Source organism: Kogia breviceps, chromosome 12, assembly GCF_026419965.1.
Source record: "Kogia breviceps isolate mKogBre1 chromosome 12, mKogBre1 haplotype 1, whole genome shotgun sequence".
Taxonomy (NCBI): Eukaryota; Metazoa; Chordata; class Mammalia; order Artiodactyla; family Physeteridae; genus Kogia; species Kogia breviceps.
The window spans coordinates 14,386,040-14,411,756 of record NC_081321.1 but is presented as its reverse complement, the minus strand read 5'-3'; the positions used below and the strand labels follow the sequence as shown (position 1 = coordinate 14,411,756).

The 25,717-nt window shown below is 40.7% G+C and overlaps 1 protein-coding gene across 31 annotated transcripts in view; it reads right to left on the bottom strand.

Moving 5' to 3' along the window:
- Window positions 1–25,717, bottom strand: part of PLEKHA5 (pleckstrin homology domain containing A5) — a 235,259-nt gene that overhangs the window by 53,959 nt on the left and 155,583 nt on the right. For 13 of the 31 annotated variants that reach the window (XR_010835774.1, XR_010835775.1, XM_067008811.1 and 10 more), the window contains 7 exons: window positions 23,067–23,182; window positions 22,756–22,773; window positions 18,387–18,854; window positions 12,445–12,910; window positions 8,454–8,537; window positions 5,549–5,668; window positions 4,667–4,720 (listed from right to left, as the gene is read on the bottom strand). Coding sequence is in view for 29 of the 31 variants with exons in the window: in XM_067008811.1 (XP_066864912.1) it covers window positions 4,667–4,720; window positions 5,549–5,668; window positions 8,454–8,537; window positions 12,445–12,910; window positions 18,387–18,854; window positions 22,756–22,773; window positions 23,067–23,182 (1,326 nt within the window). In the remaining 2 variants the exon portion in view is untranslated. The remainder of the gene's footprint in view (window positions 1–4,666; window positions 4,721–5,548; window positions 5,669–8,453; window positions 8,538–12,444; window positions 12,911–18,386; window positions 18,855–22,755; window positions 22,774–23,066; window positions 23,183–25,717) is intronic. The other 18 variants (XM_067008813.1, XM_059082722.2, XM_059082725.2 and 15 more) reach the window with 3 other exon arrangements.

Here is a 25,717-nt window from a genome sequence, read left to right as displayed (position 1 = left end):
TTCCTTTCTTGTACTATGGCAAACTGGTTTGTTATGAGAAACTTCCAGCTTTTCCATGAAAATCTGAGGATAAGGTCCTTTAGCCATCTGGTGTTAAAGAATATACCATTTGATGCTGAATTCAGAAATCACTTAGGTATGTTCCATGCTGGCGGGGGTGGGGAAGACAGCTCCAGCTGGGTAGGGGCAAATGAATTCCATAAAATTATCGTAGCAGAGTCATATTCTTTTCACAAAGAGCTTTTGGCAATCCCCAACACAGGTGTGACTGACTGAGGGATGTCCCTTCCTTTCCCGTTCTCATGCAGCTGTTTCTGACGCAGTTGACTACAGTGACTCTTGAAGGGACGGGGTAAGGCAGAATGTCATAATTTTAAGGGCCATTTGTGAAAGCACATTCGATGTTAACCATTTTATGTTTAAAAAGTGAAAAAAATATCTGCTGCAGTACCAGCACAAGCAAAGCTCACAACTGTAGGAGTCCAACTCCCGCTTATTGTATCAGGTTTTCTGTAACGGGGAGGCTGGCTACTGGACTGTTTAATCATACTGGTGGCTGCAGAGACGAGGAGGAGGAGGAGGAGGAGGAGGAGGAGGAGGAGGAGGAGGAGGAGGAGGAGGAGGAGGAGGAGAGAAGAGGGCGAAGAGGGCTGGTATATGCTCAAGATTACCCACCAGGGGGCAGCGTGCTTGCAAAAGGCCTGTGAAGGGCTGCTTGCAAGTCTCTAGATCCTTTCGGTCCATCCCTACCTACACATTTCTTCATCTCGGTTCTTAAGCGTCTCATTTTCTGTTACCATGGCCTACGTGGAAAGCTGGCAGGAATTCCCTCGTAACTGCTCTTCAATCACTAACGGAAAAAGAAGGAAAAAGCAAGTGAGGAAGAAAGAAACAAATGGAGGGAAGAAGGTGGATGCAGGGATGGGAACGTGGCCCGATCTCCCCCAATCCTATGAATCCTCCCTTTACGACTGATCCAAGAAGCGCCAGCCCCGGCTCCGCCTCTCCATCCACAGAGGCCTTGCCCAGTCCCCTCTCCTGGGCTCCTGCTCTAGTTTCTACGAGCCTAGGTTCATTCCTTTGCTCAGTACAACCAGTCCTGGTCCAGACTCCAGGGGCCGAGAACCAGACACCGGAGGAAATCCTCGTGAGGGACGGGAGTAAGAAGATGAAGCCCCTACCCGCCATGTTAGACCTGCCCCAGCTGAACAGCAGGCGGTCGATAACGGTCAGCTTCTATGGGGACCTGTTACGCCGGCTTCACACAGATGATGTGCACGTGGCTCCACGAAATATTAGGAGCTCCTAGTCATGAGGTACATGTTCAGTGGGGTCACATAGCTCTAAAACTCATGTTCAATCTGCCCTGTTCTGAGCAGAAAAGAAAACACATCAAGACAGTCTCTTGTCCCTCACCGCCAAAGAACGGCAACGGGACACCCCATTCTTCAGGAAGGGGATGCCCTTACAACTGCTGATAATCTCGAATTTACCCCAACTTCCTGGCAGGTACAGGGTCGCTGCAGGATCGCGCTTATGGCGCTGCACCCCTGTCCTATATTCTGGTAGTAGAGGAATGAACGAGGGAAAAGACAATGTCCAATCCATTCCAGAGGTATACTGTAGGATGAAATTTCCAAGTTTCACTTAAACGGTACCCAAAAGCTTCTCTAACGTTCAGTGATGACTAAGCTAAATGAGAAGAAAGTGAGTTACTGATATATTATGTATTTAATTCATTTTCGAAATAGAACCTGGATGAGGTTCATAAAGTACCCAGGTTAGGATTATTATACTTTCACAGGTCATACTTTGGGGCTTTATCTTAAAATTCATAAAAATGACAAACCAACCTAGGCTCATCTTAAGAAATGTAGCCATTGATTAGTCTACTAACTGGGCTATAAAAACATAAACAAACTGTAATAGCGTACTTCAGAGTAAAACAAAAAGAAGAAAATTCTACCATATAATTAGTATAGCTTTTGTTATTTTTTTAAAACACTTCAGTACATGACTTGTCCTCATGATGGTGATATGGCACCAGAAGTCAAGAGTTTTCGACTGACTGTATAATATGTACATCTGTTCAGAATTTCAGACAAGGCATTTTTATTTTTTATTTGTTATAATATCAGAAATGAATTTACCTCTGAAGTAACTCAGAGACTACCCTTTGGTTCTACTTTTCATGAATAGTGATAGGGATTAAGAGAATTTAAATCAATTAAATATTGGCCTTAGGTTATTCTGATGACTTATTTGAGCAAGCAGAATAAGTGTTGAGAGAGTATCAATTAGTACATGTTCTCTTGGTATGATATACAGTTCTATGAAATGTGACCAGAGCCTCTGTCTTTCAGGTTTTAAAATCTACATTCAAATTTATAATTATATAAAACTCGTGAATCAGTTTATAAACCCAGGCAACCAATAATGCCCATAAAGATACACCTGGTCACCTAGAATCGGCTACTGGCAGTAACAAGATTAAAAGCTGGAAATGTTTGAGCTGAGTGAAAAATTTCATTAAAATTCAACATTACCAAGAATTCTTTCTACATAACTTAATAACCTTACTACTGATGTAAAATACAGGACAGTTCAAAGGTAAATATTTCATTTATATTAAATGCAACTATTTGAAACCATAAAATTTTCTGATTTATTTAAAGAGAGATTTTTCTTTAGGAAACCTTAAGGATGTACACATTTAGGCATATCTGAGTTTCTGGGTAAAACCCTCACCATGTTTTTTATGCGCTGTCTAATTATTATCTAAAAATGGTCCAATTTTTGCCCTCAGAAATAGTCTTATTTCAATGCAAATCATCACTTAAACAATCAAATTCTACAATTCTTCTCGTTATCACAAAATTTTAAAAGTGGAAAAATATAACCATTTGGGGATCTAATATAAGAAAAAGGTGAGTTACTGGAAAAGCTCTGCTGACATGTTGACAGAACAGAGAGGATCGATACAAAGTTGAGATTTTTATTTTAATTAATTAATTAATTAATTAATTAATTAAAAGACAACACACATTTATTCTCTTATACTTCGGGAGGCTAGAAGTCTGAAATCATCTCAGTGGGCCCAAACCAAAGTGTGGGCAGGGCCATGTTCCCTTCAGAGGCTCTAGGGGAGGTCCCATTTCCTTGCCTTTTCCACCTTCTAGAGTAGCACTCCCTAGCGCATCGCCTAAAAGTTGAGATTGTAGAAGTCACCATGCCAACAGAGCAAAGGATGGGAACAGAAGCCTCAACTGGATCTGGGCCACTAAAGCCAAGGGAAGAAACAGCTCAATCCGGGAAAGGGAGGTGAGGAGAGGCATCATCTTAGCAAATGGTGGTCTTTTCGATATATTTACCTGTCCTTTTCCCAAGAGCTGTGTCTGCAATGACAGTTTTGATTTCTTGAGGTGAGCAGTAAATTAACGGTAAATTAATAAACCACTAAGTTTATTTCCAGAGACTCTAGGTAACTTCAGAGTCACATTCGTATCGTTGTTTTAAACCCCAATTTTTGTTAATATCCCATTATTTGTCAGAACGATCTCTAGCTTTATAGACAGAGGTGCTTTTAAGAAAGTTATTCCCCGTGTATCTTAGAAGCTTTCTGGCTGTGTGGAATTTTGAGGGAAGGCTTATCTTACTATTTTGTTGGCAAATATGTCTTTATTAGATTGTATACTGTACACTGTGGTTTAATTTAATAGCACCAGTCTCTGAAGTGAAGACTAGACTTTGGATGCATGAAATTGCTGATTTCTAAAGCACTCCAATAGGCAAAACTATGATGAAAACATTTTGTGGGAAAATAAATTACAAATTAACAAAAGCATATTTCTTTTAAAAATTAAAAGAAAAATGATTGAACATCTTCTCAAGGGTTATCCTAATGCAAAATCCCTCTTTAAATATAACTAATTTAAAGCAGAACATTATCATTTTGCTTCAAACAGGGCCAATATAAATATGTAAATACTGTCTTAGAGCGTTTTCCAAAGTAACCTCTTTCATTTGATAAAATATTCAAGTTTGAACATTCTGAAAACAAGCTAAAGCGAATTCTAGCTTAATTTATATGCAGGAAGAAAGCAGTCACTAGAAGAAATTTTGTGTTTAAGAACATATAAAAAATTCTCATCAAATTAAAGTGAAATATGAACAGGGAGGTTCATAAACGCCAACATGTAGGAGTGTCAGTCCTTGTTCAACAACTTCTACTCACGTTTCAGCATTTACCCGTGGCCAACCTCCCCTTTGGGAATACGGAGAGCACCGCACCCACCTCCTCCTGGCCTTCAACAAGGCATTTCCAGCTGGGTGCCTATGTCTCTAATTAGGTCACCTCCAAGCTGATACAAGCCAAAAAGTACAAGTGTTCTCGGGATAAAAAAAAAGAAATCTAGAGAATGCAGGCTCTCCATTTCCGGAGACCTGGCATTTGTATCCCACCTCATCTCCACAACTGTCCTTTGTAAGCTGCTTTTTCTGGTATTCCTGAATTCCCCTGGTGAGGGGTGTCTCTTAGCCTGCCTCTGGTAAAAGTCACACTATTAACGCAAAATGACTGAAATATCTGAGTAGCCCGAAAATTGTACTACACTGAACACATTAAAACATAAGGCATGACAAGTAAGAAAAATTCTTCAAGGCCCACCTGATGATCCAAATATATGGTGTTCCTTTGAAGGTGATGTGAAAGGATTTCATTCTAGTAGGCATCAATCAAGGTACAAACGGACAGAGAAAGAGGGTGCGGGATTCATGAAAAGGTCAATTTTGAAACAGGGAAAACAGGTAGTTTGTCACAACCTATATTATACCACAGCACACAACGACTTCCACACACATGCTCCCCTGTAAACGGCACAGATGATGCATTCAATGATTATAAATTACGCTTAGTTTTGTAAGAAATTAAGTAGACATGCATATAAGCTGAAACATTAAGCAGAAAAATCCTTCAAATGCCTTTAGCAGTCTCAAGGTTAGAAGCTTCACATGTTAATTCTTTTCTGCAATATGTTACTACTTCTTTGGATGTTTCTCATATAACCGGACGCTATTAAACCCTTTGAGAAATGTTTACGTGTGTTCATTTTAAAAAATCAAGAACACACGAAATTAATCTTTGACGTTTAAAAGGCAGTACCGTTAAAACGCTGATCACTTCTCAACTTACTGCTTTATGGGGAACGACGGGACTCTTCAATATCGGTCTTACCGGAGGTGGAAGTTAGTGTTTGAGGAATGACAGTAGTAGTCTGAAGTCTGCATGCATTTCCTCCCTCACAACCAAAAGTTGGTGGGTGAGTGGGTGGGTGGAAGGCTACGAAGAAACGCAGCCAACCCACGTCTTCCTTTAATAACGTATAACCAAGGGAATTCTCAAAGGGTCAATAGGAGATCCCGATGTCGTCGCCGCAGTGGTGGGATGGGCTCATGCTCGCGGGAATGACGCTGATCAAACCGATTAACAATGAATGGCTCAGCGTGAGTGACAAGAGCAGACACACAGACACATCTCTCCATAGCTGACCTTTGGGCTGTGCGCCTCGAGCTTTAGCTGCATGAGCTGTGCTAACGTGTGCTCCCGGATACTACTCAGTTCCGCTTGCTGCCGTCTCAGCTTTATAAGCAGCAGCGTAAGCTCCTCTGGCTGGAGTACAATTTAAGAATCCAAACAGTGGAAAACAGATTAATTGTGGTCTTAAGTGACAGATATTAAACCAAGATTTCTTGGCAAGTTTCCTCTTACGGTTGACATCAAACATAGTGCCTATAGGCCCTATGATGATAGGTCACACATAAATGCATAGATATCTAGAGAAATAGAAGGAACAGTATTACTTGGTAAGATACAGCAAAACAACAGTCTATTAAGGCATTTTCTCAGAACTCATGAGAGAATATTTAAATCTTAAGTATAAAAAAGTGCAATGCCAAAAAAACCCCCACCATTATAAAGGTTTGTACGTGAGAGCTCTTATTAAAATATATTTTAATGAGATGTTTAAAAATGACACCTAAGACTTTTATAGCAATAGAACAATACCCGCAGGCCCAACACTCTACCTTAGAGAACAGAAGGTTAACAAAAAGAATTAAAATTCATGTAAAACTTGGATGACATCTTCACATCATTAAGCTCAGTCAGTACCTGAGATCTATTAACTGCTTCCCAGTTATATTTTTAAATGTCACTGTTAGTGTTTTCACAGGATATTTTATATTGACCAAAAGACCAGTTTTTGTTTTTAAGGAAGAAAAAAATGTATTTACTACACACAGAAAGTTTCCATGTGTGCAAACCCTCCTTCCACCCTTGGCGGAGAGCAGAGAACCTTTTGGTTCCTGATCGGTTACTCGGATCCCTAAGGGGAATAAACTTTCAAAAGTAGATACAATTCCTTAACAGGCCAATCCGATATATATTTTTTTTCGTTAGAAATGCAGTGAAGTATGGTCATTGGCAGTCTTACAGGCCATAAAATATCATTCGGTGTTTGACTGAGCTTTGTTATGATTAAAAACTGCACAGAGACCACAGGGGGACTCCGCTCACTTAAGAGCTACAGCTGTGCTCTTAAAACTTCCGAGCCAAAAAGCATCCCGAGACTGACTTGTTTTGCCTACAGCACAGCATTACACTTAGCTCTCTTCTTTTCTGTTCATTCGCTGTTGCTCTTTATTTTCGATAAAAAAAAATTTTTTTTTAGGGTCACAAATCATTTTTTAGAAAATGGAAGTATAGTTGATTTACAATATTATGTTAGTTGCAGGTATATGGCAAAGTGATTCAGTTACATATATATTTTTTAGATTATTTTCCATTATAGGTTATTACAAGATACTGAATACAGTTTCCTGTGTTATACAGTAAATTCTTGTTACTTATCTGTTTTATGTATAGTAGTCTGTATCTGTGACAAATCAATTTTACCTGTTACTTGAAGTTACACTAAAGGTTATTGCCTTCAAGAGGAAAAAATGTCAGAAGTAAACCATAGTTACTATTGGATTCTCTGAGTATCCACACAGACGAGACAATAGCTTAACAGTCAAAGAATGTGTGTGCATGTGTGATTTAAAGAAGAAATTTCGTAACAGGAAAAGAAGAGTTGCTTTTGCTCTGAGACCAGCCACATCTTGTGACCTCATGACTGTGAGACAGTCCATATCAAGCTCTAGAGGTCTTGCCAGAGAGAAAGGAGCGTGGGGTAAGGGATTAGATAGTCTAAGACCCAGAGGGATATTTCACAGAAATACTAAAAGAAACCTTAAAACTCTGGTTTATTACTTATGGAGTTAAAGAGATTTTCAAAAGCATGAAAGATTACAATAAGTTTGCTAGATGTTTAAATTGGAGGCAAAATAAAAAGAGGCACGATTGATTCCTCCAAAAGGAGGAGGTGGTAAATAAATTTTGTCCTAAATATCCACTAGAGGGAGCAAGGTAGAAGAGAAAATTTCATAATAGGATACTTAGCATTATCTTATGATTAAGGTCTGTTTGCCAGATCAACAATCAAATGTTTAAAATTTCCAACAGTTAAAAAATTTTTAGTTATAGTCAAGCAATATCTATCGCCTTTAATAAGTAAACCACAAGTAGTTTAAAGCCAAGAAATCTGCCTTATATCTAAGCATGTAAGAGATGAAATAAAACAATGTTTGAAAAATACATAGAAGATAAACTTGTTTTGATTACTGCAGGGAGAGGATTTTAAAAATAATGAACAACTATATGGTCCTCAAATCGTATCTTCACAGAAATTAAGACTACCTACTAACGTAAAAGCATAGTTCCCCTGATAAAAGAATGCCATTAAAATAGAATGAAGCGATGAAAAGTCACCTTTTCTCTTTAATTTGAAGAGTAACAGTGTCCTGGTAATGTAACTCCTTTCCAATGTGAACAGCAATAATACTGACTATGAAATGATAAAGGTAAGTACTTGCCCGAACTTAGTATTTCTAACAGTCTCTCTTTCCCTGCATAAATATGTAAATCAGTTTCTTTTCTGCTCTAAGGTAAGTTAATCTATATAAAAATCCACAGGAGAAACTTGACAGGCCTGTGGTTTGCCTACAGACACAGAGTTGCTTGCTGGATTTGTTTCCCTAAAGAACTACTCCAACTTCCGTTTCAAGGAAGAGGAAATTAACATTCAATGAAGTAAAGAAAGGCTCCCAGGTTATCAAGATTCTGGAAAACAGATATTTAGGCAGTCAGACATTCAGGGAAAGGTATCAGGAAGACACTGAAATGGCGACACGATTCCAAATTCTACTGATGAGTATCTCTTCCACAAAACTAGTAATGGTTTTTCTCTGGGAGGCACCTCTCTGAAAACTCAAACTTAAAAGCTATGTCAGATATGTGCTATCATGTGTAGCGCATAAATAAAACATGATATGGTAAATAAAGATATCGTACTCACCGTTTTGCCTTGGAGGCTCTGGGGGCTAACGGACTGTAAAGTTAGGCCAGCTGGCATTGACCTCCTGTCAGGCACATACACGTGCTAGGAAGATAAAGGCACAGTGTAAATTCTGTGGTCAATGTCAGTGATGAAAATTATATTTTAAAACGCCATTTAAAATTGCTATTGGTGCTTATGAAAGAAGACAGATACTAAAACTTCAGGACTAAAATACAGACACTGATGAACAGAGTAATTCCATACAGTCTGGCTCAGTGGTTCTCAAACGTATTGGTCTCAGGAGCCCTTTACATCCTTAAAAAGGAGATTTTAGTGACAAGAGTGGCATTATTTTACAGTTTTGCAAATCTCTTTAATGTCTGGCTGGATTTTCATATCTGCCTCTGTATTTGATCTGTTGTGATCATCTCTTTTAGGGGAAGTATATGAAGAAAAGCCACCTTCGATATACGTAATTGGAAAAGGGAAGAGAACTTGAAGAGCTTTTTTTGATATTTGCAGATGCTCTTCTTTGATACTGCACTAAAGGTCAAAAAGTGGTACTTTCTTAGAGGTTAGTTGCGAAGTGGTGTCTGAAACCGTATCAATGAACTTTTTGTACCCTGTCACACTGACATCCATTCATTGGTTTATCTGCACTTTAAATGAATCTTTTACCCATCCATGATTTTGAGACATCAAACACTGGCCATGCGGAAAATACTGGCTCAGTGAGTTATGCAGATGTTCCAAATGCTGACACGTGTTAGTCTACAAGATCAGTAGCGCCTATCTGTTAATACCATCGTTGATCTTTAAGCACCAGAGAGCTGTCAAGCTCACAGAGGCAGATACAAGATTTCCAAACTTCTAATTTTAGCTTGAAAGCTCAAATGTTGTGGTCGGTGACAGACACTGTGGGTTGCTTTCCTTGAAGTGACAGGCTAACATTTCACTCTGAGGAAGTGTCTGTCAAATACCAAGTCTGAACAACTATAGTTTGTCATTCGTTCTTTCAAGTAAAAATGGTGTTTCATAAAAAAAAAAAAAAAAAAAAGACAAAGAAAGAAAGAAAGAAAAAAAATGGCCTGGGCTCTGCACTAGAGTGAGAAGGTTGTGGCGTCAGACAGTTCTGGGTGATTCGAGTTCCAGCCAGGATGATCGAGGTTGTCTGCAACGACCGTCTAGCATCGGGGACCTTAGAAGCTGACTGCAGCCCAAACTGGCACCCGTTGGAACAAGACTGTTTTGAAGAAGTGGTACATGATTTTTAAGGACCACGTTATCTCTGGGGGACTATGAGATCCATGACAGGATGAACCTGGAGATTTATTACCAATAGAGCAGACTTTCTTCTCCCATCCTCATCCCACAACACTAGTATGGATGCTTGTTTGTTTGTTTGTTTGTTTTTTTAAATACTTATTTATTTTATTTACTTGGTTGTGCAGGGTCTTAGTTGAGGCTCGCAGGCTCCTTAGTTGCGGCAGGCGGGCTCTTAGTTGTGGCATGCATGTGGGATCTAGTTCCCTGACCAGGGATCGAACCCGGGCCCCCTGCACTAGGAGCACATAGTCTTATCCACTGCGCCACCAGGGAAGTCCCTGGATGCTTATTTATTTTTCTGCAGTACGCGGGCCTCTCACTGCCGTGGCCTCTCCCGTTGCGGAGCACAGGCTCTGGACGCGCAGGCTCAGCGGCCGTGGCTCACGGGCCCAGCCGCTCTGCGGCATGTGGGATCTTCCCGGACAGGGGCACGAAACCGCGTCCCCTGCATCGGCAGGCGGACTCTCAACCACTGCGCCACCAGGGAAGCCCTGTTTTTGAAAACTCATGTTAATAAAAACTTAGAGGCTGAAAAAAACAAAAACAAAAACGGAGCTAGTTCTGCTGGCAACTCAAATAACCACTCAAGTGTTCTTCCCTGAGACAACTATTAGCACTTTGGTATGCAAAGAGAAATGCTTAAATACATTTCCCATTTCATCACACAGAATATTAAAATGCTATGGAATGAAAAGTCAAGATTGAATAAAATTATCTTTTACTGTTTAATCAAAAGGATTTATTTTTACGGCAAGTCTGTATCAGTGAAGCATTACGATGACCACTAGTATAGTCTGAGCCATTCCCTTGACTTAGACCAAGGTGCTAGTACTTTTACCCACTATTGCTTTCGCACTATTAGAAAATGGTAACACAATGAATAATGCCTTATTATAAAAATAGTTCTGAGCTTACTTACAGGCTCCCTGAAAGGGTCATGGGGACCCTCAGGTACCCCCCAGGTACTCCCTAAGGGTCCATGAACCCTACTTTGAGAACCACTGATCATATCAAGGAAGATGATAGGACAGTTTGAAAGAAAAATTGGCTATGTTGGAGACGCTTTTCGGGAGGAGGAGATGTTTAGTTGACTGGGAAAACTGGCTAGAGAGCCCACGCGCATCTCATATCTGCTGTTGCAAGAGGACAATAAATTTTGGCCATGAGAACACTCGTCAACCACGCACTAATAACTTGTATTAGATCAGATTTCTCTTGAATATTGTTACTATTTTTATTCGTCTTTGGATGTACGAAGTGACAAAGTATTGAACTTTGCTACAGCAGAGTTCAAAGTGAGCTTTTTTGGGTGAGACAAACTAAAGCTTCCTCCAGAAGAAAATTCCTGATTGACTTATTAATTTCTAACTAATGCTTATTTATGGAAAAATCAAGCAAATGCTTTATGCAATGATGTAACAGAAGGAGTCAGCCCATTGCAAGGATAAGAAAAGGTGCTTTTCAAAATGGAATAAAGCAAGGTGTTCTTTAGAATTAAAAAGTGACAGGAAAATTCCTTTTCACTTTAGGACAGACATTAGAGACCCAGCTGCACACAGGGTGACTGATCAAAACAACTGCTTCAGCATTATGAAAAGCAGATCGAATGCAAAGCACTCGAATTCACTTCAAAAAATCTACTAAGCAAGGCTTACACCAACTTAAGGTGCAAATTAAAGCATGATCTCTATTTATAACTTAATTTTTTAAAAAGTATATGTAGAGAATTCCCTGGCAGTCCAGTGGTTAGGACTCCTCGTTTTCACTGATGAGGGCATGGGTTTGATCCCTGGTCAGGGAACTAAAATCCCGTAAGCCACGAGGCATGGACCAAAAAAAAAAGAAAGTATATATATCAGTAAGCATTGTTACTTTAATATGCAATTGGGCACCTGAAGAGTATTTCAATATGCCTTATCTTCCGCTGGTTAGTAGATGAGATTAGCACTGTTTTTTTAAAAAATAAACTTATTTATCTATTTCATTTTCAGCTGTATCGGGTTGTCGTTCATGTGGGCTTTTCTTTAGTTGCAGCAAGCAGGGGCTACTCTTCCGATGTGGTGCACAGGCTTCTCTTGTTGCAGAGCACGGGCTCTAGGTGCACGGGCTTCAGTAGTTGCAGCACGCAGGCTCAGCAGTGTGGCTTGTGGGCTCTAGAGCACGGGCTCAGCAGCTGTGGCGCACGGTCTTAGTTGCTCCGCGGCATGTGGGATCTTCCCTGACCAGGGCTGGAACCTGGGTCTCCTGCACTGGCAGGCGGATTCTTAACCACTGCGCCACCAGGAAAGTCCTGAGGTTAGCACTTTTATCTTAGCAAAGAACATGAAGGGCCTGACACAAGACTGCAGGGATGCTAGAAGAGGGAGGGTGTAGAATTTGTGTGTATGAAAGGCCAATCAGCTGATGAGACATGCTATCAAGCAGGGAAGAATACATAATGCATCTGTTCCAAAGAGCTGCTCCTGAGAGATGAAGCATTGCAAGCCTAGGTTTTCTACATGAGATTCTGACACTGCAGAATACTCTTCCTTAATCTTTAAAACAAAAAAAAGAGCTGGCCTTGCCTACCTCCTCCCCATTTCCTTGTCTCTCCCATTCAGAGAGAGAAAGAGACAGAGACGTGTACTAGAAGTAAAACGCAGCATCCCTGGAGCAGTGAACCCTGGATAAGCAGACGTCTTACCTTGGGGTGATGGGCCCGGTGCCTGCGGTCTATCGTCACATCTCCCCTCTGAATTGGTGAAGACACTTCTGATCTGTAGGTTCGCTGAGGGGAGAAGCCCTGATAAGCAGCTATGGAGCCGTGGGAAGGTGATGTGGGGATGGAGTGCATTGTCTGGTCAGAAATATTAACCATGGTTTTAGGGCTGGTCAGGGTGCCATGGCGAGGGAGGGTGCCCTGCTTGTTATAAAACTGACGCTGCTGCCACTCATAAAGCTGCCACATGGTGTCGTCTCTCATGGATCTCCGCTTCTCTTCGGCCCCAGGTCCAGCTGTCTTGTCGTGAACGGAAGGAGTTACGCTGCAGATACTTTCTGGCCGGGTCTTGCTGTTTCTTGGGAGTGTTCTATAGCCTTCAGGGTAGCGGGCCACAATCTGGGCTCTGTGGCTTGGCATATTTCTTGGTAATGTTTGGTAAGAGATTACTCTGAAATAAAAGAACAATTGGAACGTAAAAATGAAGGAGAGTTGTTTCCCAGATTCTAAGTTAGAGTAAAATTTTTTTTTCCTCTTGGTAGGTAAAATATATACTTAGGACTTATTGTTTTAAAAGACCAAAATATTATACAAGGTACAAGTGATTAATGAACAGATTTTAATCTTTTGATGAAATTCAATTCAATGGATTTAATATATTCAGTGAACAGCATCTACGTCACTCACATAAAAGACTATTAATTCCACACAAAGTACAGTTTTATTTCGAGAAAGAAGAGTATTAAACTTTTTTCAGAAATAAGAATGTTCAAGATCTCATCTCAAGTCTGTCCTCATATCTTATTTGCTTTTATATAAATAAACTCCTAGAATCTCATCTTCATGCATCTCACCAGAATAGTTAAATAGGGTTTCTGCGTGTGGATGGAACGCTAGAGTTTTTGAGTTGTGCCTAAGAGTGTGAAGACAGGAAATGAAGGACTGCAGGTGGTGATGCTCTTTTGTACCATGTCCTTCTGAGAGCATGACCGTTTATGGGAAGAAGTACATCAATCAGTACATTTGTGGCTTGAAGGAATAATTTCCCTTGATAACTTTTCTTTTTTATTTTTTTTGTGGTACGCGGGCCTCTCACCGCTGTGGCCTCTCCCGTTGCGGAGCGCAGGCTCCGGACGCACAGGCTTAGCGGCCATGGCTCACGGGCCCAGCCGCTCTGTGGCATGTGAGATCCTCCCGGACCGGGGCACGAACCCGTGTCCTCTGCATCGGCAGGCGGACTCTCAACCACTGCACCACCAGGGAAGCCCGGTAACTTTTCTTAATTTGAGAAATAAAAATGACTTGAAGCCAAAGCTCAAAGTTTAATTATTTAAAGACAAAATATAATATTTCAGATACAAAACTGCAAATCTCTGGAATTTTACAATGTTCTAATATTAGTGAACTTCATTATTAGTCAAGTGGGAAAAAGCAGTTGATCAAAAACCAGGAGGGCCAAGCTTTCATTCCAGCTTTCCCACTAAGTGCAGAGACCTTAGAAAAGTTACACGTCTGGAACTGAGAGAATGTTCAAGTGTGTTTGTGTGTGTGTGTGTGTGTGTGTGTGTGTGTGTGTGTGTGTGTGTGTGTGGCGAAAACCAAGAGATCATACTCCTTTTAATACCTGGGGTTATCAACTTTCTATTTTAAAATTTGTGCCAAAAGTATGAAAATTATTTTTAAAAAACTTTACTGTTCTATTGCAATGATATACTTAAAGATAAAAAGCTACCCCTAAATAAGGAAGGGCATAATCTTAAAGTGCTAGAGTCCTTCACATGCTACTGATATCTGGCCAACTGGAACTTTTTGGGATTCGGCTTTCTCATCTAGAAGATGATTTGATCACAAAGTGGTCTTACAACTCTAAAATCCCATGTCTTATATTGCACTTGAAATATTTCCAATTTCTTCAACCATTCCCCTGAATTGAATTTCCTTAAGCATGCTGATCATCTCTCAGCTTTTCAACGTCTTGATTTAAAACAGGCTTGCTCAAAAGTTATCCCCATCACCCTCCCTCCCATACCTCCACCCCAAGAACCACTACACAGGGGCCAACCCTCTGATGACTTTTGGGCTGAAGTGAGGGAGAAAAGTACCCAATAATACTGCTTATATCAAGCAGTAGAAAGAGTTAAATTTTTTGCTGCTTTCTCTTCATGTGCATTTCCTAATTTTCCCCTGCTTGGTCTCCCTTCCTATTCCTACTTTCTCAGTTAAGCCAGAAACTGGAAAAAGTCCAGAGCTGGCAACCCCACAGCTATGCGCTTAGGAAGCATGTCAGACAGGGGAAGATGATTCCATCCAAGAAATTCTGCCCTAGCACTCAAGAAACGCACTCCAATATACCTTGGTTTATTTGGCCATTCATAAACTCAAGAAATATTATAGAGACCTGGCTGTGCAAGAAGCTCTGGATTAGGCACAGAACTATATCATAGAAGCATATACTGAAAACATCAATAATACTAACTTTATACCCTGTTTGGAAATCCATAAAGAGATCACATATAATCATATAAAGAGGGGACATACATTTTTTATCTAAAATACATGAAAAACTGCCTGTGGGACTAATGTTTAAATTCCAGTTCAGAAAATCTGATTACACAAAACTCAAGCATTCATAACACGTGAGCTGGAACCTGTGGCAGAGATGGATATTGAAGTTGAACACTTAATCATGTGATCATTAACAACAGGCTATTTTCCTACCAAGGTTGGCTAATTAGGGTCCACAAAGTATAAAAGGCTCTTCTGCCATCTTTCGAACTCCTTTTGGAGAATTTTAATGGAAAATCTGGTTGTCATCAAGTATATTTATTTTTATCCCATACACTCTCTACCATTTTGAGACCACTTTTTAAAAAAACTACAGTCTCCTTCAGTGGTTTTCCCCAAAGAAATTCAAATTAAGTAAAGTGTGATTTACTTTTAAGTGAAAGCTGAAGAAATGAACTTTGTAAGCGCCTTCATCACGTTTAGTGCTCCATTCAGCAGCAGTTGCCTGTCAAACACCATGAAAACCCTGACCTGTGATTCTGCCACGCAGAACAATGGCTCAGGCTCCCGGCATCTGAACAGTGCCCGCTACTCACAAAGAAACTTTCAGGCTCTGCTCACAGATGCAGGCATTTACTATATGACTACATATGAAACCTCTATTCTTTCTATCAGAACTTTAGGAATAAAAGCCAGCCTTTCATAAAGTTTCACAAAACGAATTATACCATGTGTTACCATTATGCTTCTTCCCACCAATAAAAATTATTTCATTATAAAACCTCGCAACTGTTTCTTAAGCATGAAGTTCATATGATAATGTAGATGATCTATTTCAGTGATCCAAACTGGACTCCAGCCGGTGAAGCTGAAGCTGGAGGAGCAACGTGGAGAAAAACCTTAGCTCAAAATAACCTAAGACTAGCCTTCGGAAGCTGGAACGTCTGCAGTCAAAATAAAGAGCCTTTATGTGTGTTAATTATACCCAACCAAGGACTTTAACAAGTGCTTGAAAACTAATACTTATGCTCAACAATTAAAAAAAATTAACTTCCAGATACTGAACCCCTTTAACTATACCCATTCAACCTTAAGAAAGTATGATTTTATTTGAGGAAAAGTGCTTCTATTGAGAAGTGAGATTTAATTTGCTGGGTAGAGATGCAGTAAATCTTCTGGCTGGGATTTTCTTTTTTTTTTTTTTTCCCCCCCTGGCTGGGATTTTTATTATTGTTTCCCTGGAAACAATTACCTTTATAAGTACTTTCAAACATCCTTTCTTCCCCCACCACCGCCCAGAACTACCTCTGGCTTTTCTTCTGTCTAATCACATTTTATTATTATTATTTTTTTTTGCGGTACGCGGGCCTCTCACTGTTGTGGCCTCTCCCATTGCGGAGCACAGGCTCCGGATGCGCAGGCCTAGCGGCCATGGCTCACGGGCTTAGTTGCTCCGCGGCATGTGGGATCCTCCCGGACCGGGGCACGAACCCGTGTCTCCTGCATTGGCAGGCGGATTCTCAACCACTGCGCCACCAGGGAAGCCCCACATTTTATTTTTGAAACAGTAACTGTTTCTCACAATCATCCCTTGAGAAAATTAGAAAAGCGAGCCCTGCAGGTGGAGAAGAAGAAAACGGCAGTGAGCAACATCAGGGGAGTCGGGTTTTGCAGCCCTGGCGGAGCTGCACTCCTGAGAGGAGAGACTCGCAGACAGTCACCCAGACCGGAAGGACATTCCACTATTACAAAAGCTCATCTTCTTTTAACCAAAACATTAGTGACTCATTGCTTTCTGGTTTCCTACTATCGAGAGGTAAGAGTTATAGTAAGTCTTCAGTTAATTTTACGACGTTAGTTCATTAAAGTACGTTATAAATCTTGCATCACCAGCTTCCCACCTGACAATACAACACAACATTTTTTCTCATCTACAATCACCTGCTTTTCCTCCGTTTCCTCTGGCCCTTATTTTTGGTCTCCTTTGCAGGCCCACCATCCTTTTTTTTTTTCCTTTAAATGTAAATGTTCTTTCTGATTTTCATCCTTACCTTTAAGCATATCTGATATAATGATGACACCCCAAATCTTACTCAAGTCCAGATCTCTCTTTGGAGATACAGACTGCAGGCACCTCAGATCCAACCTGTCCAATCACTCATTACCCTCTCTGTTCCCAAACCTTCTCTATGCAGTGAAAGGCACGGGACAAGGCTTGATGACCAGACCAAAAAGCAGGGCGTCATGCTTGATTTCCCCCAGCCGCTCAAATTAGACTTGAGTGGGACCAGTTTGCAATCAAGCACATCCAAGCACCCAACCAGCCTTGTCGAGTATATCGTGAAAACATCCCCTTCCTCTCCTCATTTCACTCATTCCAATAGTTTTTGAACTTTCTCCAATTCATTCTCCAGATTCGGCAGCAGGGATGATACTGCTGAAACACCAATCTGCAGACACCTCCTCTGGCTTCTCTCTCCAGCCTCGCTTCCCATCCACCATCACAGCAGTTGTGCCTAAGCCAGACTCATGTCTTCGGAGTCCTTTCCCAGCTCTATCGGTTTTGCATATGTAAACCGTATTTCACTTCCTCCAAAGAGGTTTTCCTGAACCCTTAGGTTGTCCCCGAAACATCTTCTTACAGCATCCTGTTCTTCCATCGCTGTATTTGTCACCATATACTGGACCTGTTTGTTTAACTTTCTCCTCCACTGGACTAAGAGCCTTTGTGAGAAATCGGAACTATATCTTTGCAGTATTTCACTTTCTGACCCCATGAGTAGCATAGAGTAGTTATACAATTAAGTATATGAAAGGACAAATGTGTACATGAGTGAATAAATGCTTAGATGAATAAATATGATACTTAGACATGTGCATTGTGAGTTTAAGAAAGCCAAGGAATGAGACTGAGAACTACAGAGCCTAAGGCCTTTCCGGTCTCCACGTGACATGTCTCAGGAGAGCTCTGCATTACATCAAGCTGCAGAAGCTACTAGTGGAAAACAGCAGGGCGGTGGGGAGAGTGAAGATAAACTCTCACTCTGTGTGTGTGTGTGTGTGTGTGTGTGTGTGTGTGTGTGTGTGTGTTTGTGTGCACGCGCGCATGTAGAGGGCTAAGGCTAGGTCTTGCTCCTTTCCTCATCCCAAACAACCGTGATCTGTACCCACAGCCTATGCCTTCTCTTGGGCTGGGTCAGGGAGGGTGACTACTTGCTGTTGGTAAGGTTGGGTGACAGAATACTGAGAGGCAGAGAAAAAACACTGCTATCTCATTACCATCAAAAAGAGATGACTAATGAAGCTGTAATATCTCAAACACAATTTGAACTTAACACTTTGAACTGGTATCTCAGAAACCAGTCTCCCACCAACTTAACAGGAAAGAAACCTGGGTTCACAACACATAACAAGACACTTACCCCCTGGTTTCTTCTTCATGACCTCTCCCCTTCTGGATTTTAATCCACTGTTCCAGCTGTTGCATTGAATTCGTTCTCTGTATGACTCGATCAGCCTCTGTGTGTAAGGGCCCTGTAGTTGGGTGACTTACACCTCTAAGATCTGCCAGGCTAACATTGACCGTTTTGTTCTCTGAACTATTCACATTGACTGGCCTGTAGTGTCCAGTCTGACCCGGGCACGTTGACCCACTCTCATATTCAGACGGCAGAGAATTCAATTTTACACTATTAATTTTTGTTAAAGGTCTATCTTGGCCCTCCTTCTGAAATCCGTATCTTTCAGCTTCTAATGCCTTTTTTTCTTCATTTTTGCTCATTTCCTTGTTTTTCTGGTTATTTTGGACCTCTGGTTTAATTAGCACTCTGTGGTTGGGAAAGTTATTGATTTCTTTAGTTGGTGCATTCTCAGATGTAATCTTATCCACTCTGAAATCAGAGAAGAAAGCCAGAGTAAATCAGACGAAATAATGCACATGTTATTTCTGGGATTCAATCTAGGAAAAACATAAAATCACCTTTGACTTTACCAAAAAAAAAAAACACCCCGAAACGGTCACAGAGCGGAAGCCTGCACCAATCCCCAGTACTGTAGTATGAAAATTCAAGTACGACACCAGAATGTATAAATAGAAAGGGGAAAAAATTAAACCTAAAATATACAGCGTACAAAGCACTAGAGGAAAAAAAGTGATGAGTGTCCCCACCATTAGAAATCTGGAAAGAAAGCAAATAAGACTGCCCTTTGACAGCGAAACCACAAAAATCCACACTTAAAAGACCACATTAGCTAGTCATTTGAAATAACATGGTTTCCAGCCAGGAGGGTTAACTCACCATGAGACAAACATGACTCTGGTTTGTGGCAATGGAAATTACATTCTGATGCTATCAAAGATCTGAACCATATGACTGATGAACTCTCTGTGTCTGTGTTCCAGAGGACCTGAGTTTCAGGTAAGAGCTCTTAGAGCCAGACTGCATGTGCTCAGCTGACAGCTCTACCTCTTACGAGCTGCGTTTCGGGCAAGGTGCAGAAACTGACCAAGCCTCCGTCTTCTCCGTGGTGAATGTGGAAAACTGTAGCACCAAGGAGACAAGATTGTTGTGAGGACTAGTGGCTGCCTCAGACTTTATTACCACTACCGTTCCATCTCATCAGGCAATTGTGGATTAGAATCCGGCCTCTCGTGTCCACGTCCTTGCAGGAAGAATGGGCTGCTCAGCAGTATGTGCCTGGGCCAGTGGGCAGTTTTATTGCTCACCAGGCCAGCTGCTACATCTGGGTCTTTTCTGATGAGAATCAGCTTCCCTGAGACCAATCACTTCCAGGATCTGACAAGACCAAGCTGAGTGTCTGAACCTGCACGGAACTGCCACGATCATACCACACCAGGGAGGCCCCGCTCGGGCACTGGCTAGCCTTGCACATTGCAATACATAATAATGCTCCTATTGCTACCAGTTTCAGTGATGTGTAGAAGATACATAATCTATACATATCCTATATAGCTCTACAGAGATAGCTAGTTAGGAATACAATCAGTGAGAAAAAATAAAAGGAAATGTGACCGTTTTCTTGGGAGTACAATTATGGACTATCCATACACTTATGTTAGATAAAACTCATAGCTTCCAGATTGGAAGGAATATTAGACACTGTTAAAGTTTACTAAGATATGCTATGGAGCTTCTTTCCCTTGAAAGATAAAAGTCAGAGAAGATCTACACTAAAAGCACATTTATCCGTGCTAAATTCAGGGGTGGGGAGGATTTTTTAACATTGAATATCAAATATCTGAAAAGGTTTTTTAAAATTAGTTACCTCTAGTCTACTCAAAGCTATTATTTTTTAAATTAGAACCGCAATGACTTTTTCCTCAATTTTTTTCTCAAAGATTTAAGAGATGTAATCAAAAAAGACACATGCTGACTTTTCTCTAAATGGAACCAAAACTGATTCAGAAATGTATGCTAAGATAACATAAATAATGTAAAACTTGTGATCCAATTTTAAAAAGTGACATTTAAGTTACTGCAGAAAATACATGCAAATATAGAAAATGAAAATAATGGCCCTGGAGATGGAAATTATTCAGAGAATGTATATTATGCTTAGATTTTTTAATGCCATCAATGTTCTGCACACTCGGGGACAATGACATTGTAGTTCATAGGTTAAACACTTTATAAATTTAGAAGAAATGCACTATCTAGTTAAAAACTGGATGTTCTATCTCTTAGGTGATATGCCGTGATAAACATTTGTAAGTATTCTGGCCATAAGGGAAAAAGAGCCCAATACCTTAAAACCAAGTAAACAAAATCTCCCCGTCTTATGAAATCAAACAGTATAGTAATTAGGTACCTTCATATTGAATGATTAGTAGGACTACCAGGGCAGAATAAAAATGCTAAGAGCTAGAAGTAGAAGAAAGGACATAATTTCTAGAGGATAATGGCGACTGACACCAGGTTGGCCACCTAGGTGATACTCAACCATTCCTGGCTAATAGGGCAAATTGTATCAACACAACTGGCTAAAAATTGCTGTGGGCACATAATCAGGGAATAGTTGTCAGAGTCAAAACAAAATATTGAATATCATCTTTATCACCATAAATTATGAGTAATTATTAGTTTTTAGAGTAGAAAATACAAGAAAAGAAAATGGAAGTTGAAATTCTGGGATAAGTGAACACACAATACTGAAACTACCTGGCAATCATGTATCTTAATTATTATATTGATTTCTGTATTCTAAACAATTCCCTGAAAATTCTACTCTTAAGTTAATATTATCTTAAGATTTTCAATGAATTTTTTTCACCTACAAATTTTCTCTAGCTGTCAATCATAATCACTCATTTTTACGTCCATTCAGGTCATTTTTACACATGAAATTCCAAAAGCAGATTTTCCTTTTATTAGCTCTCAACCAAGAAAATGTATACGGTTGAGGTGGTTACTCTTCTTTTTTTAAAAAATTAATTAATTTATTTATTTTTGGCTGCCTTGGGTCTTCGTTGCTGCACACAGGCTTTCTCTAGTTGCAGTGAGTGGGGGCTACTCTTTGTTGCGGTGCGTGGGCTTCTCATTGCGGTGGCTTCTCTTGATGCGGAGCATGGGCTCTAGGCACGTGGGCTTCAGTAGTTGTGGCTCGTGGGCTCAGTAGTTGTGGCTCATGGGCTTCAGTAGTTGCAGCGCACAGGCTCTAAAGCACAGGCTCAGTAGTTGTGCCAAGCGGGGATTACTCTTCGTTGCAGCGCGCGGGCTTCTCACTGCAGTGGCTTCTCCTGTTGCAGAACACAGGCTTTAGGAGCGTGGACTTCAGTAGTTGTGGCTCACGGGCTTCAGTAGTTGTGGTGCACGGGTTTAGTTGCTCCGCGGCACGTGGGATCTTCCCAGACCAGGGCTCCAACCCGTGTCCCCTGCATTGGCAGGCGGATTCTCAACCACTGCGCCACCAGGGAAGCCCCAAGGTGGTTACTCTTAAAAATAGGTGTCCCAGAGTTCAACCCTGGACCTTCTTTCCTTTTTTTCTCCATACTTTTCCCTAGCTCTAATTACTAGTGATTAGTTAATTTGGAATAGATACTTTAAAAAATAAACACAAATTTACTTATATAGCATCAACTTGAGTCTTTTAACCAACAGTCAAGAGACTTTATTAACACATACACTTAAAAAAAAAAGATTTACAATGTAACAATCCTATAATTTCCTGAGAAGAGAGCAAAAAGATCAAATTTGCAAGTTAGCAATCTTCCTTATATGATATATGCACTCAATTGTTGCTGACTGGAAGAAAAAGATAATTGTATCATAGATCTTTCTTCAAATTATAGGAATATATAACAAAAATGTTGTAAGCCCATTATTCAGCTGCTATTTACATATTTTAGAAACAGATTTCCTCTCACTAGTTCTTAATATAGTCAAATATTAAAATGATTCATATGTTAAAGCAGGGGAAAAAAATCACACTTAGATCTATTTTAACAGTACATATTTATATTACCGAAGAATCTAAGCCCTGGAGTTTTAAAAGAAAGAAGGTAGAATTCATCAAGAAGTAGATATATTTAGAAATAATCTAAATGCTTGATGAACTATTTTCTGGAGACATTCATCATAAAACAATCAGAATTAACCCAGAAATGCCAAAGAAATGAAACTCATAAAAAAGTTTTATTTTAATTTATTAAACTTGAACAACATAAAAACACAATGAAATTAACTTCATTAATATAAATTCTCTTCTAAGATTCAGAACCTTAAAAAACACGGTCTTGTGTACTTTTAAGATAGCAATTGAAAATGTACTTACCGGAAATTAAAGGTAATTCTGTAAGAAGAAAGAACATTCAGTTGGAATGTTAGGATTCTGGATTCACCTCAGTACACTGATAGGTGAAAATGAATAAAGAGGGAAGGTGGAATAAAAATGCAGGTGGTATTTCAAACTAACTAAAGGTGTATTCGTTTAATATAAAACATGAATTAATCCTTGCTTTCTGAGGAAGAAATGGTTTCATATCATGACGACTAAAATGATATGTACTATGATAATGACACACTTGCAAGGCATGGAATAAAATGTAAGTGGAAATCACCATTATTTTCCCTACAAGCCTTTACCTTTTCACAGGTTCTGTCTGTACCAGGGCAGCATCTAACATGGCTTTCATCCACAACTCCATTTCCTTTCCTGTGTCAGTGCAGAAATAATAGGTCCGCATGTTTGGATGGGCTGCCTGATTGAAAATGGCATGATCATTTTAAATAGAGAGATGATATCTGTAAAAGAAAAAGAAAGAAAGTTCAGTGGCTCTCTACACAGATCATTACTATCCAATTTCAAAGAAAGCAGACTTGCCTTACATACAGATATAGAAATGAGGGACTTAAGAAAAATACAATTCAATATTGAAAAATATATACATATTACATTTTTTCTCCTAACTTTACCATTTTTCTTTTTCTTAAAAAAAAAAAAAAAAAAAAAAAAAAAAAAAAAAGGGCTTCCCTGGTGGCGCAGTGGTTGAGAATCCGCCTGCCGATGCAGGAGACACGGGTTCGTGCCCTGGTCCGGGAAGATCCCACATGCCGCGGAGCAACTAAGCCCGTGAGCCATGGCCGCTAGGCCTGCGCGTCCGGAGCCTGTGCTCCGCAACGGGAGAGGCCACAACAGTGAGAGGCCCGCATACCGCAAAAAAAAAAAAAAAAAAAAAAAAGATGTATAGGAGGGGAAGGAGGTAAGAAAGGAAGCACCTGGCCATCCCTGTTCCATGCACACATCCCCAGCAATTTCCATTTACTACAATTCACATCTCTCTATTCAAGAATGTTCCAGAAAGACTCATGTACCAAAATGTTCATTGCAGCTCTATTTACAATAGCCAGGACATGGAAGCAACCTAAGTGTCCATCAACAGATGAATGGATAAAGAAGATGTGGCACATATATACAATGGAATATTACTCAGCCATAAAAAGAAATGAAACTGAGTTATTTATAATGAGGTGGATGGACCTGGAGTCTGTCATACAGAGTGAAGTAAGTCAGAAGGAGAAAAACAAATACCGTATGCTAACACATATATATGGACTCTAAGGGAAAAAAATGTCATGAAGAGGTTAGTGGTAGGACGGGAATAAAACACAGACTTACTCGAGCATGGACTTGAGGATATGGGGAGGGGGAGGGGTGGGCTGTGACGAAGTGGGGGAGTGGCAGGGACATATATACACTATCAAATGTAAATTAGATAGCTGGTGGGAAGCTGCTGCATGGCACAGGGAGATCACCTCTGTGCTTTGTGACCGCCTGGGGGGGTGGGATAGGGAGGGTGGGAGGGGGGGTGATGCAAGAGGGAGGAGATGTGGGAGCATGTGTGTATGTATAACTGATTTAGTTTGTTGTAGAGGGAAAACTAACACACTATTGTAAAACAATTATACTCCAATAAAGATGTTAAAAAAAAAAAAAAAAAAAAAAAAAAAAAAGAATGTTCCAGAGCAACCAGCAACACAAGTCATTGAAATATACATGTCATAGCATTTCCCTCCTGTGTTACCAATTCCTTTAGCCCTTAAAAGGTGCTGCTGTTTAAAGCATTTTGACTAAACCTTATAAATACCTACACACAAACATAAAAGATTTATAAATGACCCAAAATGGCACTGCCCTTTAGCTTTTCCTCTCAACTCCCGTTGCGGAGCACAGGCCCCGCACGCGCAGGCTCAGCAGCCATGGCTCACGGGCCCAGCCGCTCCGCGGCATGTGGGATCCTCCCGGACCGGGGCACGAACCCGCGTCCCCTGCATCGGCAGGCGGATTCTCAATCACTGCGCCACCAGGGGAGCCCTAGGTTTCTTTCTTTATGGTGGCAATCTGCCTCTATCCAGAGAAACAGAAAACAACACAAAGAAGGCGCTGCTGAGGGATAGCTACCCAAGTTCAAGCAGAGTGCTCGGCTTAGCCCTGGGCCTGCAGCGCAAAGATGGACAGCAGCAGTAGCTACATCGGAGCAGAAAACAAAGCCAGATTAACAGAACATGGTTAAATCAACTAGACTTCAATAAAATTTCTTTAAAAAAGAAGGGGGGGGGGGAAGAAAGAAAGAAAACAAAGGCCAGGGTGGGGAATTCTGTGGGGGGAACCATTCTTAACTTCCATTTAAGAATGTCTGTGGGGCTTCCCTGGTGGCGCAGTGGTTGAGAGTCCGCCTGCCGATGCAGGGGACACGGGTTCGTGCCCTGATTCGGGAAGATCCCACATGCCGCGGAGCGGCTGGGCCCGTGAGCCATGGCCGCTGCGCCTGCGCGTCCGGAGCCTGTGCTCCGCAACGGGAGAGGCCACAACAGCGAGAGGCCTGCGTACTGCAAAAAAAAAAAAAAAAAAAAAAAAAAAGAATGCCTGTGACAGCTCCCTGGTAGACACTGAAGGACAAGGAAAAAGAAACAAAAGCTATTTCAGCATAGAATGAGGCGGAAGGAAGGGAACTAAGCACAGAGCTAGTCTAAAAAGACGAGAGGAGTAAATCTGGAGCCACACACTCCACTCGGAGATCTTGACTATCTGCTTTACCTACAATGTCAAATGAGCTGCTTCGGAATCTTTTTCAGAATCAGGATATAAATAAATTCAATCAACACAGTGAGCAAATTAACTTACAGAACCAACAAATCTCACTTGACCACGTAAGGGATGTAACGCTATCTACGGAAACCACACGAAGAGAAACAGCTCAAATGCCACCGGTTGTTAAAATGATTAAAACCACCAC